The sequence below is a fragment of the Capra hircus genome, chromosome 10, assembly GCF_001704415.2.
Source record: "Capra hircus breed San Clemente chromosome 10, ASM170441v1, whole genome shotgun sequence".
In the NCBI taxonomy this organism is placed as follows: domain Eukaryota; kingdom Metazoa; phylum Chordata; class Mammalia; order Artiodactyla; family Bovidae; genus Capra; species Capra hircus.
In genome coordinates this window covers 45,146,258-45,166,244 of record NC_030817.1, presented here as the reverse complement: position 1 = coordinate 45,166,244, position 19,987 = coordinate 45,146,258, and the positions used below count along the sequence as shown (strand labels likewise).

Sequence of the window (19,987 nt, the reverse complement as noted above, 5' to 3'; positions counted from 1 at the left end):
TTGTTAACAGTAAGTGAAGGAAACGGGCCTTCTGGTATTGATTCAGTTTTTTCAGGCTTTTGTTTCCACAAGGAAAAAACTAATTTAGGCTTATTCTCTCTTTTAGAAAAGAGGTGATGATTTTGAAACCGTCTCCTTTTGGCTTTCCAACACATGCCGATTTTTGCACTGTTTAAAGCAGTACAGTGGAGAAGAGGTGAGAAAACCTTGATTACAAAACCGGCATGCTATACTTTATCTGAACTTTTTAAGGAAAAAATTTAAAGCACAAAATGCTTAGTCACTTGTTAATGTAGAAACCTGAATTCAGAAGTGGCTTGACAGTTTATAGGTCTATTTGACATTCATTATTTATGAAACTGACTTGGGAAGTGGCGTAGTTTCTTCGCTCTGAGAGTTTGTATTATGAGAAAGCACAGCAGAAATAAAATGAGCATTGGTCATTGAATAGTTATTGCACTGAAACTTTTTGTTAAGGTGTGAAAATGGGGTTTTCAAGGGTTGATATATGGAGCTGTTTAAAGAAATGAATCAATTTTAGCTTTCTATAATACATTAAAAGTGATCATGTTAAAAGATATCTCAAGACTTTTTCAAAAATATATTTTGCTTTTGCTTATAGTGATGTGTTCATCAGTTAGTTGATAGACTTCCTGTTTCAAAACTACATATTTGTAATTATTATTTATTAATGGCTACATAGTATATATCAGACATCACCCACTATATATTATGTTGTTTAATTCTTACATCTCTTTGAGGTCGGAATTCTAACCTAGTTTTACAGAGGAAGAAACTAAGGCTCAAAGCAGTTCATCACTTTGCCCACGTCCTCTCAGCCATAAGGAGCTGAGCTAGGATTTTGGGTCTGCCCACCTTCAAGAGCTTGTGCCCATAAATGCTGCCCTTCATGCCTCCCCATCCTTTGCTGTCAGGACAGGCAGAGAAGCTGAGCAGTGGCCACTTTCTGAGCACTCACAGGCTTGGAGCAGAAGACTGTCCTGGCAAATGATGGGAAATACAGTATGAATAAGACATGGCCCCTGAGCAGGTGGGACTGTACCAGAATCCCTCAGAGGGCCTGTTCACTGTCCTGTCAGTCCCCAGTTCTAGACCATGTTGTCAAGTAAGTTGTAGATAGGCAGATGCTTGAGTGTGGCCAGAATCCATCACGTAGGCAAAAGTACCTGCCTGTACAGTTGGCTTTCCGTGTTACCACATACCATCAAAAGATTCCGTTCTAAGCTTGGACTGAGAAGCCTGTATGAATACCATAAAATATAATTAAGGAAAAATTTTTATTTATTCACCAGTCTCTGTAGAAATGGCCAGTTTTAAGAAAATTATGTATGTCTTTCAGGTTCGGAATTTATAAATAAGGCTCTATTTAGTGAACTGAAGTTAAGAAATTGGTATTTTACATAATTTAGTGTTTGGCAGTAAACCAGCTGTTTCATAACTGAAAACACTCATTAATTTTTTTTTTTCAAATTGAGTTCCCCTATCTCATTTCATTGACATTGCTGGTGGAAAGGCTTAAATGCTAGACTGCCAAGTTTAGATATTATTCAAATGCTAGTAAGAAGTGGAAGCAGGGATGTGATAGAAACAAACACGCAGAATTTGGGAAGGATTATCCTGGCACTTATGTGGAGGTTGGATGGGAACTCTTAGGAGAAAGGTGAAAAAGAGCATGAGGATGTTGATCAAATGAGAGAGTTAAACAGACAGGAGACATTTTATTTCATGTTTGTCATTAACTCTGCATTATGGCTCTAGGGCTTTATGAAACACAACACCTCTCGCCAGAATGAACACTGCCTCACCAATTTTGACTTAGCTGAGTACCGGCAGGTGCTCAGTGACTTGGCAATTCAGATCTACCAGCAGCTCGTGCGGGTGTTAGAGAACATCCTTCAGCCAATGATCGGTAAGTCCAGGGCATTGCTGACATCCAGGTCTGTCTCGTGGAACGTGTGTCAGAGCATGTATTCATGTGGAGGAGGTAAAGCAGTAAGACTCAGTCTCAAAATTAGCTGAGGTGTCTCAGAACCTCAGCCATGACTAACTGGGGCACATCAAAATCCCTGCTTCTATGTGATGGAAATGGCAGGATCAATTAATAGTTTCCCTCTCTAATGTGTAATGCCTCTCTCTTAAGATTAGGTTATGCTTTATATCCAGCAACAGACCTCAGACCTTGTCCAGTTTTCAAAAACAAAAATACTTGAAATTTTCATCAAGGGCACTACTGCAGAGAACTTTCTAGGGACCCAACTAAAACTAAAGAGACTAAGAAGGGTTTGCAGATTACCTGATAGGCTATAGTAACAGGGCTGGAAAGGTACCATGGCAACAAGAACAGGTCTCAGACACTCCATGCTGAGTTGTTCATCTCATGGCCCCTGTAGAAGGGGCAATTAGGCAGTTTGGTTTAAAGTTGCAGTTTCTCTTGGATGAGCAACTGATCAGCGTGTGTGTCTATGTATATGAGATTCCATGTACCTCTCTTTATATGTGTGCACTCACTCTGGGTATGTATGTACATATCATGCTACCTAGATTCCTTTGGAAAGTGTAGCAGGTGTGAAACTGGAACTAGAGGGCATGTAAAAATTGCAGGCTGCTGATTTTGTGCAAAGCTGTTGAAGGAAACTCAGGGCAAGGAAGGGCCCAGCTCTCCAGCCCCATGTGACTGCCCTCTCCCAAGACCACTGCCTGGTATCCTGCTTTTCTTACTACTTGATTTGTTTGCTTCTGAGGCTCGATATTACTGGAGAATACTTATCTTCTCCCTAATTGCCTCTCTCTTAAAAACCTCTCTCTCAAAAATCCTCCCAAGAAACTTTACACATGTGCTATTAAGACTACTGCTTCATATTTTAGAAAATAATCCATTAAAATTTCATGGTAAATTTTTGCATTTAAGGATAATTATTTCATTAAGTTTAAAATCCAGATGCCTTTTTACTTGTAGTTCCTCTCCCCTCTAGTTTGATGCTCAAATCATTTTCCTAAATTGTGTGTGTGTGCGTGTGCGTGTGCGTGTATTTCCATCAGAATCTTCTTTGACGTATGAACTTCTCCCTTAGTCTCCGGGATGCTGGAACATGAAACCATTCAGGGTGTCTCTGGGGTGAAGCCCACAGGGCTAAGAAAGCGAACCTCCAGCATCGCTGACGAGGGCACCTACACACTCGACTCCATCCTGCGGCAGCTCAACTCCTTCCACTCGGTCATGTGTCAGCATGGCATGGACCCCGAACTGATCAAGCAGGTGGTCAAGCAGATGTTCTACATCGTGGGGGCCGTCACCCTGAACAACCTCCTCTTGCGGAAGGACATGTGCTCCTGGAGTAAAGGCATGCAGATCAGGTGAGCGAACTCCAATACCTGTCATGGCCTTCTCGGGCTGCCTAACTGTGTGCTGGGCCTCACGTGAGGCCCGGGGCACCTGACGTCTGAAACCCCCCAGGTGAGCAGTAAGGGCAGACCAGGCATGGAGCCGCTTCCTCCTGCCTAACTGAACTTCCTCCACTGTCATTCGTGGTTGCTCCCAGCGTGCCTTCAGCCACTGCTTGTTGGAACTCGGCTCCATGTAAAGTTAACTCATTTGAGGGAGTAAATCTTTTACTGATGTTTGAAGTATGCCCCTCTCAGTTTTAAGAAAAGCTCCACTCAGTTTTGTCCAACTGCTCCTTAGCATTACCTTATTAACATAATAGAATTATTTTTTGGCAAATAATTTATTTTAAAACAGCTAGAAAATTCACCAAGAGAGGGGGAAAGTATTTCTCCTATAAAAGTCTATAGTTACTCAATCTTAGGAAATTTGACCTTCTTTCCAAATTTTCCGTTCTGTCTCGTGTTCCCTGTAGACAGCAGTCAGAAGGTAATGCCTTCCACTCAGTCATTGAACATATTTCTCTGCAAGCTCTGTTTATACCTGCGAGCCCCTCTTTGCCTGATTACTAAGTCCTGACTGTGGATGTTTTTATCCGACTCCTGTTTTGCAAACCACTGTCACTTGATTGGCCACCTCTTAAAACCTCAGCATCTGTCTAGTTTCTGTGTCTCTCTCCATATTTTCTGTTTGCCTCTTCCTCTGTCCCGACTTGCCCTTCTTGCCTACATCCCTAAACTTCCTCAGGCCACTACCTCCATCATCCAGGCTCTTCTCTGAAAAGGGTCAGAGCACAGGGTCTAGGTGGGGATCTTATTATATCCACTAGCTTGGAGTTTGATGTAGAAACAGAGAGTAATTAGAGGATTATCAGTTCTCTCCTCTCAAGTTGTAAAAAGCTGGAAGATGTTTTCTGCTCTGCTGTTTAATAATGACACAACCATACTATGTGTTCTATTTTTTTTTAAGCACACTTTATTTTATAACTTGCTATTATGGCTTCATTTCTTTCATTAAAGAGAATTATAGTCTCTAGAATAATACTCATATAATTATGATTATACACCTGATTATTTATAGTGATAAATTTTTAAGCACGGCCAATGATTTAAAAAACAGAATTCAACAGAAATTCCTAACAAAGCCATGCAAAGAAAAATTAAGACATTTATGTTAACATTCGGTAAATTTGCATCCCCCTCAACCCTTTTTTGACATAGGTACAATGTCAGTCAACTAGAAGAATGGCTGCGTGACAAGAATTTGATGAACAGTGGGGCTAAGGAAACCCTGGAGCCTCTCATTCAGGCTGCTCAGCTTTTGCAAGTGAAAAAGAAAACAGATGATGACGCAGAAGCCATTTGTTCCATGTGCAATGCTTTAACTACTGCCCAGGTAAGGCAACTTTCCCTATTATAAAATTCATCAAAAGTAACATTTAGGGAAGTCACGAAGGCTTCTAGCTATTGTTCTTGTCTCTGAGCTAACTTCATCTGTGTCAGAGATGATATATATCAATACTGTAGATCTTGAAGACAGGTGATTTTACCACAAGTTATATTTCAATATTGTCACACTCATGCACATACAACATTCAGTAAATATTTATCCATTCTCTACACTGTTCTGTGTAACATACCAGCCACTCAGATAAAACCAGGAACAAGGCAAAGTTTCTGTTTTTATGGGGTATACATTCTATACATCCTATGGAGCTTGAACTCCAAAGAGTCTTATATATTATTTAATAATTGAATGATTTTTTAGACTTATCTATTTAAGACAGATAATTCTCTTTTAATTGAAATGTAGTTGATGTACAATATGATGTTAGTCTCAGGTATACTACTCAGCGGTTTGACATTTGTATACATTATGAAATGATAACCATAAGTCTAGCAACCATATGTCCCCATATAAGATTATTATAATATTATAAACCATATTCCTTATATTGTAGATTGTATCCTCATGCTTTATTTACTTTATAACTAGAGGTTTGTACCTCTTAATCCCTTCATCTATTTTGAACACCCCCATGTCCCTCCCCTCTGGCAACCATTTGTTCTCAGTATCACTTAAGTTGTCCCAGAGGTCTCTTAAAACCATCCTTATTTCTTTTTATTCTTTTCTCTATAAAGTTTCAGTGATTTGATTTACACTACTGTCTTCCACCTCACATTCACTCCCTTGTATCATTTAGTCTACTACTGATGCCTTCCAGTCTTTTTTAATTTCAGTTATTGTATTATTCAGCTTTTTCTGGTTCTGTATATTTTCTAACTCTTTGTGAATTCATCCCTACTTCCCCTGAGTACAGTGAGCATCTTTATGATCATAACCTTGTACTCTTTATCAGGTAGATTGCTCATCTCCACTTCAGTACTTCTGAGGTTATGTCTCATCCCTTTGGTTGAAACATATTCCTGTCTTCTCATTTTTCCCCATTTTTTTTTCTTTTTTTCTATGCATTAAGTGAGCTGGTTACATTTCCCAATCTTAAAGAAGTGGCCTTATATAGGAAACATCCTGTCGGGCTCAGAAACATGCTGCCCTCTGGTTGCCAGAGTTCTGTGCCCAGGGGTACCCCCTGTGTGGGCTGTATAGGCCCTTCTCTTGTGACAGTGGTTCTACTGTGGGCTCCCTAGTGGGCAGGGTTGGCCCCTGGCCTGGTCGGCTGCCCCACCCTGCTCCCTTTGGTTTCTGCTGCCCCATGTTTTGGTGGGACCAGCTCCTAGCACAGCTGGCCACAGGGCTAGGGAAACCCAGGGCTGGTGCTAGGCCCTTGGTAGGTGGTTAAGCCCTGAGCACTAATAAGCTAGTGGGAGGACTCCAGATGTTGCTGAGGATCAATAATTAATCATTCAGGGAAAGTCTTGAATTTAAGGCAGTGAAAAGATGGGAAGGGCATTGGAGGACAGTGGCCACAGCATGGGGCAAGGCACAGGCATAAACATGCCCACTCTTCTTTTACCTAGTTATTTTTGTGCTGACTTTTGGATTTTTTTAAAATGTTCATCACTTATCTCAAAACGTAGAAGTCTTACATAGGCCTTACACATAGAATATATATAGAAAGTAATTAGCTGAATACTCAGGACACTGATAACTGTTGTTACTTTGAGAGAATGAGAGCATGAGAGTGGGAGTACTTTTACTTTTCATGATTTTTCAAATGTATATTGCTTCTTAAAATGTACAGATATTATATTAATACACTCTTATTGTAAAAATTTAAATAATAAAGGTAAATGTGCCTTCAGAACAGCTCCCTCTCCCATCTTGTCCTAACCAAGCCCTGAGTAGAATTGAAAGCAATAGGCAAAGATCTTTTTCTTTTTCCTGATTAGAGGTACCTGGAATGTATGTATTTGATAATATGCTAAAAATTTTGATCATTTTATTTCTCCCAGATTGTCAAAGTGTTGAATTTGTATACACCGGTTAATGAGTTTGAAGAAAGAGTTTCTGTGTCATTTATTCGTACTATACAGGTAAGATCTCCCAGGCTTCCTTTTGCTTCAGTTTACGAACACAGTCATTTGGATGGAAATTTTATAATTTATTGAAGGATAATGCAGTTTTTGTTATATTATTGTATCATTTTCATAGTGCATTAATTTTTTGATAATAACTTATTGAGGAAATGAAGTGATTTTAAAACAAATATAAACATTTGTCATTCATTGAGGGTTTTTGGTAGAATTTTGTCTAAAAAAATAAGTTTATAGATTCAAAGATTGATGTTCTGTTTTTTTTTTTTCTCAGATGCGTTTACGAGACAGGAAAGACTCTCCTCAACTACTCATGGATGCAAAACACATCTTTCCTGTCACCTTTCCTTTTAACCCCTCTTCCCTTGCGCTAGAAACTATCCAGATTCCAGCCAGCCTGGGCCTGGGATTCATATCACGGGTCTGAAAGTGATATCAAGGCAAATATTGACAATACATTTCTTGCCTGAAATAAGAACCCATTATTTCAAGCGAGCTACTGAAAACACATTTTAAAAGATAGTACTTATTATCTCCCAAATAAGGGATTATTGACTAGAACTGCCCCTAGAATACTTTTCATCATCTTGGAAAGAAAGATAGGTTCCTTTGTGCCGTGTTACCTTCATAACAACACTTGTCCTTGGTCAGTTAGGTGTCTGCCATTGACATGCAGGTGAATGATGGAAGAAAACAACAACAAAAAATGTGTCTTCAGCTGCCAGCATTTATTTTAAATCCTTATCACTGCATCTAAATGATATAAAAAACCTGAATTCCAGATATGAATATGAGCTGTTGTTAAGAAGGCACCATCAAGGAACCTCCTGTGTGCTAACCAGAAGAACTGAAAGAAAAATCACCACCGAGTACATATTATACCAGCTTAGGAATCAATTATGTTGATAATGTCAAACTGGAACAAACAAATAAACTGACATTATGTAAAGTAACTGGATAAGTAGCTCCCTTCTATGTGTCACTATGATGTAGAGATATTAAGAGAATGTTGGTTTGCTTAGAGCATGGAAGTCCATTTGTACTGTAGTTTACTGAGCATTTTAAATTGCTGCTACATACTATGTTCTTTAAAATGTAAGCGATATTCATATTAGGCACTACAACAATAAGCTTCTCTTTTATCAACTCTGTTTACAGTCCAATCAGATTAGTTTTAACTGGATTACATGCACATATCTACAGATTCACCTGCACAAGTAGCAGACACTGGGAAGTCATGTAGTAATATGACACAGCGTTTGACATTTAGGGATAGGACTAGGCAAAGTGGTTATCGTTGATGTCATTTATTCAGGATGTGTTATATTGATGTGCTCATTAACTTTCCCTGGGTGATATCACATCAGGGTACAGTGTTCTGTGAAGTGACTTATTTTTGGTTACCAGATCTGATTCCTGCAGTGCATATTTTCAACCCTGACAGGTTTTCTTTCTTCTTAATTTATTAAGAATTAATCTCACTATCTAGAGAGGATTGTCAGAATATTCGTGATTCAGGTCTTGAAATCTTGATTCTTTTATAAATTATGCAAAATAAAGTATATAATAAATAATTGATTCCATTTTTTAGGCTTTGCAACTTCTATAAATGTTCTCAGTACCACTAGATATTTTAAAGAGCATCATATTAGAAATACTTTGACCTATATAAAAATATAAGGAGATTGCTGAATTTTACAGAGGACTTGGTTTAATAAGACCCAGATTCTATAAGTTTTCATTCAGACATTCTAAGTAAACATATTCTCCATTTGTCCCACAAATCTTAAACAATAAATGTTTCAGATTGTACAAAAGCAAATTCTTAGCTTTCACTAGAAACTCTGGTTCAGAATTACAATCATAGATTTGTATAAATTAACTGTTAGATAATCTATAAAATATGTGCAATATTATTAATGGAAGTAAAACATTTTCAAATCAGTGATAAAGATTGTTATTAAAAGATAAATACTGTCTGTTAACTTATTTGAGCCTCAAATTCCTCATTTATACAGTAAGAGTGTTAGACAGCCAGTTCCTAAGGTCCCTTCCACTTCTGAAGTTCTCTCCTTGGAGTGCTTGGACCACAGAGAAGTGAGCTCAGGTATTTGGTAAGGTAGCCTAGTGTTTGGAGCACGTTAATTTTGAGGGATGAATAAAATGTAAAATTATAGGTTTATGAAGCTATAATTTTCCTTAAATGTGCATGATTTATAGTCATGCTTTTAGAAATTTAGTTCAGGTAATTTTTATTGAATTGTGTGCTGCTGTATTCAGATTGGATACATTTATTCTTTTGCAAAATCAGGCAAAAATGCTACTTCGGATTCTCTCAATTTTCCCGGATGTCAATGTGGTTTTCAATAACTTTTGAAACCACCTAGTTAGTACTGAATGCGTCAGAGTCTAAGAACATAGATGGGACTTGGGTGGGAAAGATGTCCCCTCAAATGCCACTGTGATTGTAGGCTCCCCTACTGAAACCCGGAAATCCTCCCAGGTCCTTTCCCAGGTTAGTCCTGTATAGCATGTTCCACACACACCCTGAGTCACGTCGGGTCTTCAGGCTCACGCTCTAGCTTCCACTGCCACTGCAGCCCTTGTCTTTCCCACAGACAGGTTGTATCCTGAGGCATGTCTAGTCTGGGCCTTTCTCTCTCTCCTGTCTCCCATCTTTCTGCTACAAAGAGCCTCCATTCTATAACCAAGCCACAGGCTCTCCTGTTCAGGGATGGCCGCACAAAGATTATGCTGTTTCAGGGCTCCAGCTTCCTCCAGGGCCTATCCAGAACCCCAGATGGGGCTCTGAATGAATTTCTCTTAGTGGCCTGAAGATCTTTAGTCGCAACAGAAATACCTTACAACCACAGAACTCCAAATCCTGGTAAGTCATTCTGTGTCCTAGTTTCTTGGAGATTCAACAATATTCTGCTGACTGTGGGTACCCTTGGCCTCTCTGAGGGCTTCTCACCTTTCCCTCTGTCCATTCACACTTTATTACCCAGCCTCAAACAAACCTCTGCCAGCCCTCCCCACCATCCATCCACTCACTTATCCATTCATTCTTTCCCTTCCTTCAGCCATGTCAGGTATCCCCTCAACTATCTACTCACCTGCTCTGACTATGTTGAAGGCTGTGGGCGGAGTCAGTCTTCAGTTGTTCCGTAGACCTGCCTGAAGACTTCCCTTCAGGCCAATTTTTACATGAGTTCTTACTGTTCCCACTTCTCTGCAGTACTTCTTAGCATTACCACTAATACGCTTGTTCATAATTCCAACATGACACACTATAGGAACTCAAAGAAAGAATTCTTTGAGAAAACAATTCACTGTCTCAATAGCCACTTCTCAATAGTCTCTTCCCCCACTCACTTTACATGGAGACTGAGCTCACACCTTGGAAAGCAAACCTGAAAACTTAGAAGCAGTTTCCCTTCTTGTACCTTCTCTCAGGTTAAGGTTTTGCTCTGCCTGAGAGAAACTGTAATGAAGGGGAAAGATGAGCATGGGGTAAAATCCATGACATGTAGCTTCATGGTTCCTTCTGAAGTTGTGAAAATTCCCCGTGCACCTGACACTTCTTTCCTCGATTGCAAAGGTACAAAAATATGTATTCCAAAGCCAACTGAGAGGAGATTTGGGGATTTGGGTCAGTTTGTCTCGTTTGCTTTATTTCATTCCTTCCAATGGATAATTGAAAGTTGCCTCTTTCTGGGTAAGTGATTATGTATAATATAGATCAAAGCTTTTAGTAACACAGTTTAATAATTTATTTGATTAGAATTTCAGTATAGTGGTGGTTGTGAGAAATGTCTTCCCTGGCAACCCTAGGTGAAGGGGCGCTTGGCACCATTCTGAGATGTCCTCATATTCTCTCTCTCTCTCTTTTTCTCTTCCACACATACACAGTCTTCAGTAACTTCAACTGTTTAACATAAAACAAAGGAAAAGGGCCACTTGAAGGTGGCCCTTCAGCCCTCCGAGTGAAAGGGCGTGTAGAAACAGCACCTTGTGTCTGGCCATGCTTGACTCCAGCTCACGTGCTCTGGTACCTCATTGTGTCCTCACAGCAGCCCTGGAAGGTAGGAGGGTCGCTACTGCCATCCTTGTGTGTATGGACACTTGAGACAGAGATAAGGCCAGTGACTTGCCTAACTAAGGCTGCCTAGGTTGCCTAAGCTGTGCCATCATCCCACACTCAGCAGTGGCAGTGAGAGCACATGTGGGGCAGGAGACTTGAGAACGTCCCCAGGTTCCATTTTGTTCCTCCTGGTACCCGTGGGCTGCCCTGGCCTAGCACAAGGTGCTCTTTTTCTCTATCAGAGTTGGCTACTGCCCTATGGGAGGTGAATAAATGCTGAGAACCAAGTTCTTTGTGCTGATCACAGGGGGTGCCTTGTGCTTTCCTTCTTGTCATAGTTACCAACTATAACTGGGCTTCCCTTGTGGCCCAGCTGGTAAAGAATCTGCCTGCAATGCGGGAGACCTGGTTTGGGTAGATCGCCTGGATAAGGGAAAGGGTACCCATTCCAGTATTCTGGCCTGGAGAATTCCATGGACTGTATAGTCCATGGGGTTGCAAAAAGTTGGACATGATTGAGTGACTTTCACTTTCACCAACTATAACTATGTTTGGCTTTTGTAATAGATCAGTGCCCCACCCCCACCCCCCGGAGGGTGCAGGACTCTGTTCTGGTCATTATTTAGTAGCAGGCTGTCCCAGCCTGACAGGAAATGGAGAGAGCCTCCCAACAGTTAAAAAGAAGGTCGCTGTCAACACACAGCCCTCAAAGTCACTATGAGGGCCACCAGGTGAGCTAGCTGAGCAGCCTGGAGAGAACCTGTGGAGACAGGCCAAGTTCCTGGGTCCCTTCTGAGGGCTGTCTACCAGGCAGGCCATACACAAGTCTTTGTGTGTTTGAACATGGCAGTGTGTGCACGCTGCCAGTGTTGGCTTTGGAGCCAAGAGGTTAGGGAGGCACTGTGCATGCCTAAGGGCATTGATTTCTTCTCAGGCTGTGCTGTGAGGGCTACCTTAACCCCCACTCCCTTCCCTCCTAGAGCTGCCTTAAGTTCTCTGGAACTCCTCCTCTGTCAAGGGAAGTCTTGCCTGGAAAGGTATCTTGCCCTGTTTCTCAAGGTGTGAGGGTGTGGGTGGGCATGGCCTCCTTTCTTCCTTCCCATTCTGCATGACTCTCCCCTTCCGTTCCTTCTTCCTTTGCTCTCATTTCCAAACAGGTATTGGAACTCTGAGGCAGCAACAACCTCAGAGCCAATGAAATGTAATCTTAGAGAGTGCTTCCTGAGTTTGGGGGCCTCTGTGTTACAAGTAAGCAAATGAACATATGAAAGAAATACAGAGATAATTTAGATTCTTGGTAATTCTTAAATGGCTTGTTTCCCACTGAACTGACATTTTCTTAGGCTAAAGGGTATAATTGTAAAACCTTTCATAGACATTCATTAAAAATTTTTTTAAGAACTCTTTACCCATATCAAAACTGGAGTGAAAATAGGAAACAGTGCTATAATTCTAATTCGTTGTATTACCCTAAATTAAGTCAAACTGAGATTACAATAGATGTCTCAATAGATCAGAAACTGGAAAGCACTATGTAAAATATCTGCCAAAATACATTTTATACATTTTTTATTTTATAATTTGGTCTAGTTAAAATGCTCATTAGCTCAATTTAATGGGTGTTACTAGATTCATTAAGATGTCTATGAATACCATTTCCTCAGTATTGTAATGTTGCTTGAAATATTTGACAGAAAACATTTCTTTTTAGAAAAATGTTTTTTGAATTGAAGTTTGTATGTACAATTCAATGCTTAGTAGGTCAGTATACATTTTCATGACATTTTTCAGAGTCAATAGTTTTAAATATCTTATTGTTATTATATGTTATAAAAACTTAGCCTACATTTCAGGCTCTCTACAACACTTGAGCCATTTAATTTTTCCAACATATGCTGAATTTTTCCTTCAAATGTGGATATATGTGTTATAATTTATGATCCTAATTGTGAATTTTTGTGGAACCCAGGAGTTATGTTTATTTTCTTGTGTCCTTGGAGAATTTAAGTTGCTCTAACAGTGTTGCATAGAAATGAGCTTATGACATTTAATATATTGTATTTTAATTACTAACTTCAATTGTCAACTTACTGTGAAATGGATAACTACCATGGCATTGAACATTGCAGTTTTTCTTTTTCCTTGTTGGTCTAGAAAAGGAATTCTACTTTGACCTACATGGAAAAACATGATCTGGTTAATCTTTGAAAAGTTCTTAGGTGAAATATTCCTCCATGAAAAAGGAAGCAAAAGTGCTGAGAAGTGAAAGGCATTAACAAACAACACTAGTTTTAAACTAAACCCACCCCAGCATATCTCACATGAAATTTTTAAAAATAAGTTAATAATGCACCTCATGTCAACAAAAGCCTTTGAAACATGGGTTTTCACTAGATATCACCTAGTGCTAAGATGAAAACCAAAACAATATCAGATAGACATTTATGCTCAAAATTTGTAGTTGTCTGACGTTGTACTTAGTAAATATGTGTCATTAATGCTGTATTCTCCTAGCTATTAAAGAAAATTGTTCAAATAAAGATATGGATGTAAAGGATTTTTGTTAGTGTCTTAAATAAACCCACATCACATACACCAACATAGATCACATTTGGGGCCATGAAACACACCTATAAAATTTAAAAGACTAACACTAAAAATCAATGACAGAAAGACAGCTGGAAAATCCCCAAATACTTGGAGATTAAACAAGTTCTAAATAAAACATGGGTCAAAGAAGAAGTCTAGAGAAATTTTAAAATATTTTGAACTAAATATTAGTGAAAATACAGGTTAAAAATAAATCTATATACAAAAACAGAAACAGACTCATAGACAAAGAAAACAAACTTCAAAAAAAGAAAAATTTCTGTTTCAGTTCAGTTCAGTAGCTCAGTCATGTCCAACTCTTCGTGACCCCATGAACCTGAGCATGCCAGGACTCCCTGTCCATCATCAGCTCCCGGAGTTCACTCAAACTCGTCCATTGAGTCAGTGATGCCATCCAACCATCTCATCCTCTGTCGTCCCCTTCTCCTCTTGCCCTCAATCTTCCCAGCATCAGGGTCTTTTCAGATGAGTCAGTTCTTTGCATCAGGTGGCTAAGTATTGGAGTTTCAGCCTCAGCATCAGTACTTCCAATGAACACCCAGGACCAATCTCCTTTAGGATGTACTGGTTGGATCTCCTTGCAGTCCAATGGACTCTCAAGAGTCTTCTCCAACACCACAGTTCTAAAGCATCAATTCTTCAGTACTCAGCATTCTTTATAGTCCAACTCTCACATCCATACATGACCACTGGAGAAACCATAGCCTTGACTAGATGGTCATGCAAAAGCAAGAGAGTTCCAGAAAAACATCTATTTCTGCTTTATTGACTATGCCAAAGCCTTTGACTGTGTGGATCACAATAAACTGTGGAAAATTCTGAAAGAGATGGGAATACCAGACCACCTAACCTGCCTCTTGAGAAATCTGTATGCAGGTCAGGAAGCAACAGTTAGAACTGGACATGGAACAACAGACTGGTTCCAAATAGGAAAAGGAGTATGTCAAGGCTGTATATTGTCACCCTGCTTATTTAACTTATATGCAGAGTACATCATGAGAAACGCTGGCCTGGAAGAAACACAAGCTGGAATCAAGATTGCCAGGAGAAATATCAATAACCTCAGATATGCAGATGATACCACCCTTATGGCAGAAAGTGAAGAGGAACTAAAAAGCCTCTTGATGAAAGTGAAAGAGGAGAGTGAAAAAGTTGGCTTACAGCTCAACATTCATAAAATGAAGATCATGGCATCCGGTCCCATCACTTCATGGGAAATAGATGGGGAAACAGTGGAAACAGTGTCAGAATTTTTTTTCTTTGGGTTCCAAAATCACTGCAGATGGTGACTGCAGCCATGAAATTAAAAGACGCTTGCTCCTTGGGAGGAAAGTTATGACCAACCTAGATAGTATATTCAAAAGCAGAGATATTACTTTGTCAACAAAGGTCCGTCTAGTCAAGGTTATGGTTTTTCCAGTGGTCATGTATGGATGTGAGAGTTGGACTATAAAGAAAGCTGAGCGCCGAAGAATTGATGCTTTAGAACTGTGGTGCTGGAGAAGACTCTTGAGAGTCCATTGGACTGCAAGGATATCCAACCAGTCCATTCTGAAGGAGATCAGTCCTGGGTGTTCTTTGGAAGGAATGATGCTAAAGCTGAAACTCCAGTAGTTAGGCCACCTCATGCAAAGAGTTGACTCATTGGAAAAGACCCTGATCCTGGGAGGGATTGTGGGCAGGAGGAGAAGGGGAAGACAGAGGATGAGATGGCTGGATGGCATCACTGACTCGATGCACATGAGTTTGTGTGAACTCCAGGAGTTGGTGATGGACAGGGAGGCCTGGTGTGCTGCGATTCATGGGGTTGCAAAGAATCGGACACACTGAGTGACTGAACTGAACTGAACTGAAGGCTTTTAAATCAAATTTACTACATGTGCATGGGGAAACCACATAAATATGAAGAATTTCAAAGAAGTATACATATATTCTGAAATATGGCAAAGAGGTCATATATTCTGGACTAAGTCTCAAAGTCCCTTTGATACTTCAAAGGGAAGTAAGGTAATTTCAGGAAGATAATATTGTTTGGTAAACAAATATTTGCTGGCAATGGGACACAGAGAAGACCCTGAGCCTGCTTGTTTTCAGCTGAAAATAATCCACATGCCAGAGTAAGCGAGCACATCTTGGAGTGGTGTGTGCCCTGAGCCTCATCATCACAAAATGAAACAACCTAAATACTTAGTAAGAAAATGAATCCAAGTCACAGCATTAGAGTTACACCTGGTGTCTGCCTTCCTTTTGGGCTTCCCTTGTGGCTCAGCTGGTAAAGAATCTGCCTGCAAAGAATCTGCCTGCAATGCAGGAGACCTGGGTTTGATCCCTGGGTTAGGAAGATCCCCTGGAGAAGGGAAAGGCTACCCACTCCAGCATTCTGGCCTGGAGAAATTCAATGGACTGTATATATTCCATGGAGTTGCAAAGAGTTGGACATGACTGAATGACTTTCACTTTCAAGAGAATGAATCAATAAACTGTAGAATATTTATACAATGGAATATTATACAGCAACAAAAATAATGAACTACAGCTACATGCAGCAGCATAAATAAATGTCATGTAAAAAGCCAAATGCAAAAAGTTACAAACATGATTCCACCTATAAAAAACATCTAGGTTAAATTAATCCATACTGATAGAGGTCATAAAAGTGGTTATCTGTAAGGGGTAATGGCTTGAAGTCACATGGAAGGTTTAGGGTGTAAGAACTGTTCTGAGTTGAGTGGTGGTTACTTGAGTGTGTTGCTGTATTCCATGTATAAGAATATATTGAGATATACACTTATTATTTGTGTACTTTTCTATATATAATTTTATTCTTCAATAAAACTTTTTTACTTACAGAAAAAGGTAGGAATTCTCTGCTGATCCAATGGTTAGGACTCAGCACTTTCACCGTCATTGTCTGGTTTTAATCCTTGGGCGGCGAACTAAAGTTCTACAAGCTGTGTGGTGTGGCTAATAATAATACTAAATTTAAAAATCAAGAAAAAAGTAATTAGACCTTTAGATTCCTCTCTTAACTCTGAGGAACCACACAGCTGTCCCTACCCAAATTATGCCTTTTCTTTTTCTTTATGTTATTTTGGACAATAAGTGCACAGAATTGAATTTACCATAGTTTTCTTATTTTGGCTCCTATTGTGGTTGGTCCATGTCAAGCCCTTTTTAATATTTTTGGCTTTGCTTTTTGCTTTATCCCCAGTCCCACTTCCCTCAACCTAATAAATATCTACTTTTGTTTATTTAATGGATGACTTTATAATTTATCACCCACACTTTATTTATACATGCTTATATCCATGCATAACATATAGTATTGCAGTTTTTGTGAGTTTAAAATATATATGACTTGTGCTAGCCATCTATTCAGCATTGTTTTTCATATCTCTCTAAGTGGTATAGGTAGCTCATGTCCACTCCTACTAGAAGCTGTACAGTTTTATATTGTAAGCACACATGATTTTACTCACTCATCCCCCCTTTTGATGGATATTTAAGTGTTTCCATTTCTTTGATATACAACTGTGTTGTGATGAACATCTACTTAACCGTCTCTCTGGGTGACAATGTGAGACTATGTGAGAAGATTTTCTGCCTGAATTTATTTTCACTAAATATTCTCAGATTGGTCTCTCGAATAGGAGTATCAGTACAGTCAGTTCTCCATATCCACAGGTTCTGCATCCACAGATTTGACCACCCTCAGATCTAAAATATACATTTTTTTTAAAAATTCCAGAAATTTCCAAAAAAGCAAAGCTTGAATTTCCAGCAGCTGTTTACAAGCATTTTCATTGTATTAGGTATTATAAATAATCTAGAGATGATTTAAAATATATAAGAAGAATATGTATAGGTTATATGAAAATACTATGCCATTATACACAAGGGACTTGAGCAATGGAAGAGTTTGTATCTTTGCGGGTCCTGGGACCAGTCCCCTCTTGGATACCAAGGGATGACTGTGTAGTTCCCACAGCTGTGTGAGCAAAACAGTTCTTGTTTCCTCACATCCTAGGCAACATATGATGTTGTCCAACCTAAACATTGTTCCCTATCATATGGGAGCAAAGTGATATCTTCATTTACATTTCTCTACTAATAAAGTTGACATGTCTTTATATGCTAACCAGCCATTTGAGTATCTCCATACACAAATTGCCTATTCATTTCCGCTACCAATTGTCCAATTTTTAAAACTGGAATTTTCATCTTTTCTTTAACCAATTTACAATAGTTTCTTATATAGTCCAGATATTGTTTTTTTAATTGCAAATATATTTCCTAACCTGTTGCCTTTTTTGTGTGAATGGTGTTCTTTACTGAACAGAAATGTTTCATTTTGATGACCTCAAATCTATAATTTTTCTCTTTTATAGCTCTGCTACTTTGTATCTTAACTCATTCTTTCTTAACCCAACAGTTAAGACATTGCCCCCGCCTTCCTTGGCTTAAGACAGTGCTTAAGACTCTGCCATTCCACTGCCAGGGGCACAGATTTCCACATGCCAAGCACTGCAGAGATACTACTCCTGTTTTTTTTTTTTTTTTTTTTTCTGGTTTTGCTTTTAGGTTTTAATCATGAATCCATCTGGAGTTTATTTTTGGATGTACTGTTTGCCATCACTTGCTTTTTCCCCCTATATAATGACCCTTCCATTAAATAATCTCTTCCTTCCCCATCAGGTTCTCTAGGCCACTATATAATGTTGGAAGACTCCGTTCTGTTCCATTATTCATGTATTCATTCCCATTACAGTATCACACAGTTTTAATGGCTTTGTGATATCCCTTAATACAAGGTAGGGCTAATCTCTCCTCTTTGTTCTTTGAGAATTGTCTTAGTTATACACAGACTTTTATTCCATAAAAAATATAAAGTGAAGTTGCTCAGTCATGTCCAACTCAGCGATCCCATGGACTGTAGTCAACCAGGCTCCTCCATCCATGGAATTTCCAGGTAAAAGTACTGAAGTGTGTTGCCATTTCTTTCTCCAGGAGATCTTCCCAACCCAGAGATTGAACACATGTCTCCCGCATTGCAGGCAGACACTTTACCGTCTGAGCCACCAGGGAAGCCCCTCCAAAATATAAAACCACTTTGCAATTCTGCAAAAGTCCTGCTGGGATTTTTATTCCAGTTATATTAGGCGTATATATTCATTTGGGTACAACTGACACCTGTACAGTGGAAGTGAGAAATAGATTTAAGGGACTAGATCTGATACATAGAGTACCTGATGAATTATGGATGGAGGTTCCTGACATTGTACAGAAGACAGGGAGCAAGACCATCCCCATGGAAAAGAAATGCAAAAAAGCAAAATGGCTGTCTGGTGAGGCCTTACAAATAGCTGTGAAAAGAAGAGAAGCGAAAAGCAAAGGAGAAAAGGAAAGATATAAGCATCTGAATGCAGAGTTCCAAACAATAGCAAGGAGAGATAAGAAAGCCTTCCTCAGCGATCAATGCAAAGAAATAGAGGAAAACAATAGAATGGCAAAGACTAGAGATCCCTTTGGGAAAATTAGAGATACCAAGGGAACATTTCATGCAAAGATAAAGGACAGAAATGGTATGGACCTAACAGAAGCAGAAGATATTAAGAAGAGGTAGCAAGAATACACAGAAGAATTATACAAAAAAGATCTTCCCGACCCAGATAATCACGATGGTGTGATCACTCACCTAGAGCCAGACATCCTGGAATGTGAAGTCAAGTGGGCCTTAGGAAGCATCACTACGAACAAAGCTAGTGGAGGTGATGGAATTCCAGTTGAGCTCTTTCAAATCCTGGAAGATGATGCTGTGAAAGTGCTGCACTTAATATGCGAGCAAATTTGGACAACTCAGCAGTGGCCACAGGACTGGAAAAGGTCAGTTTTCATTCCAATCCCAAAGAAAGGCAATGCCAAAGAATGCTCAAACTACCAGACAACTGCGGTTATCTCACAGGCTAGTAAAGTAATGCTCAAAATTCTCCAAACAGGCCTCAGCAATACGTGAATCGTAAAAGGCAGAGGAACCAGAGATCAAATTGCCAACATCCACTGGATCATGGAAAAAGCAAGAGTTCCAGAAAAACATCTATTTCTGCTTTATTGACTATGCCAAAGCCTTTGACTGTGTGGGTCACAATAAACTGTGGAAAATTCTGAAAGAGATGGGAATACCAGACCACCTGACCCGCCTCTTGAGTAACCTATATGCAGGTCAGGAAGCAACAGTTAGAACTGGACATGGAACAGCAGACCCGGTTCCAAATAGGAAAAGGAGTATGTCAAGGCTGTATATTGTCACCCTGCTTATTTAACTTCTATGCAGAGTACATCATGAGAAACGCTGGGCTGGAAGAAACACAAGCTAGAATCAAGATTGCCGGGAGAAAT

At 39.5% G+C, this 19,987-nt stretch overlaps 1 protein-coding gene across 10 annotated transcripts in view; it reads left to right on the top strand.

Moving 5' to 3' along the window:
* Positions 1 to 13,535, top strand: part of MYO5A (myosin VA) — a 197,222-nt gene extending 183,687 nt beyond the window's left edge. For all 10 annotated transcript variants that reach the window (XM_018054218.1, XM_018054215.1, XM_018054211.1 and 7 more), the window contains 6 exons: positions 107 to 196; positions 1,780 to 1,930; positions 3,093 to 3,375; positions 4,624 to 4,798; positions 6,817 to 6,897; positions 7,172 to 13,535. In XM_018054218.1, coding sequence (XP_017909707.1) covers positions 107 to 196; positions 1,780 to 1,930; positions 3,093 to 3,375; positions 4,624 to 4,798; positions 6,817 to 6,897; positions 7,172 to 7,324 — 933 coding nt within the window. In that variant the 3' untranslated portion in view covers positions 7,325 to 13,535. The remainder of the gene's footprint in view (positions 1 to 106; positions 197 to 1,779; positions 1,931 to 3,092; positions 3,376 to 4,623; positions 4,799 to 6,816; positions 6,898 to 7,171) is intronic.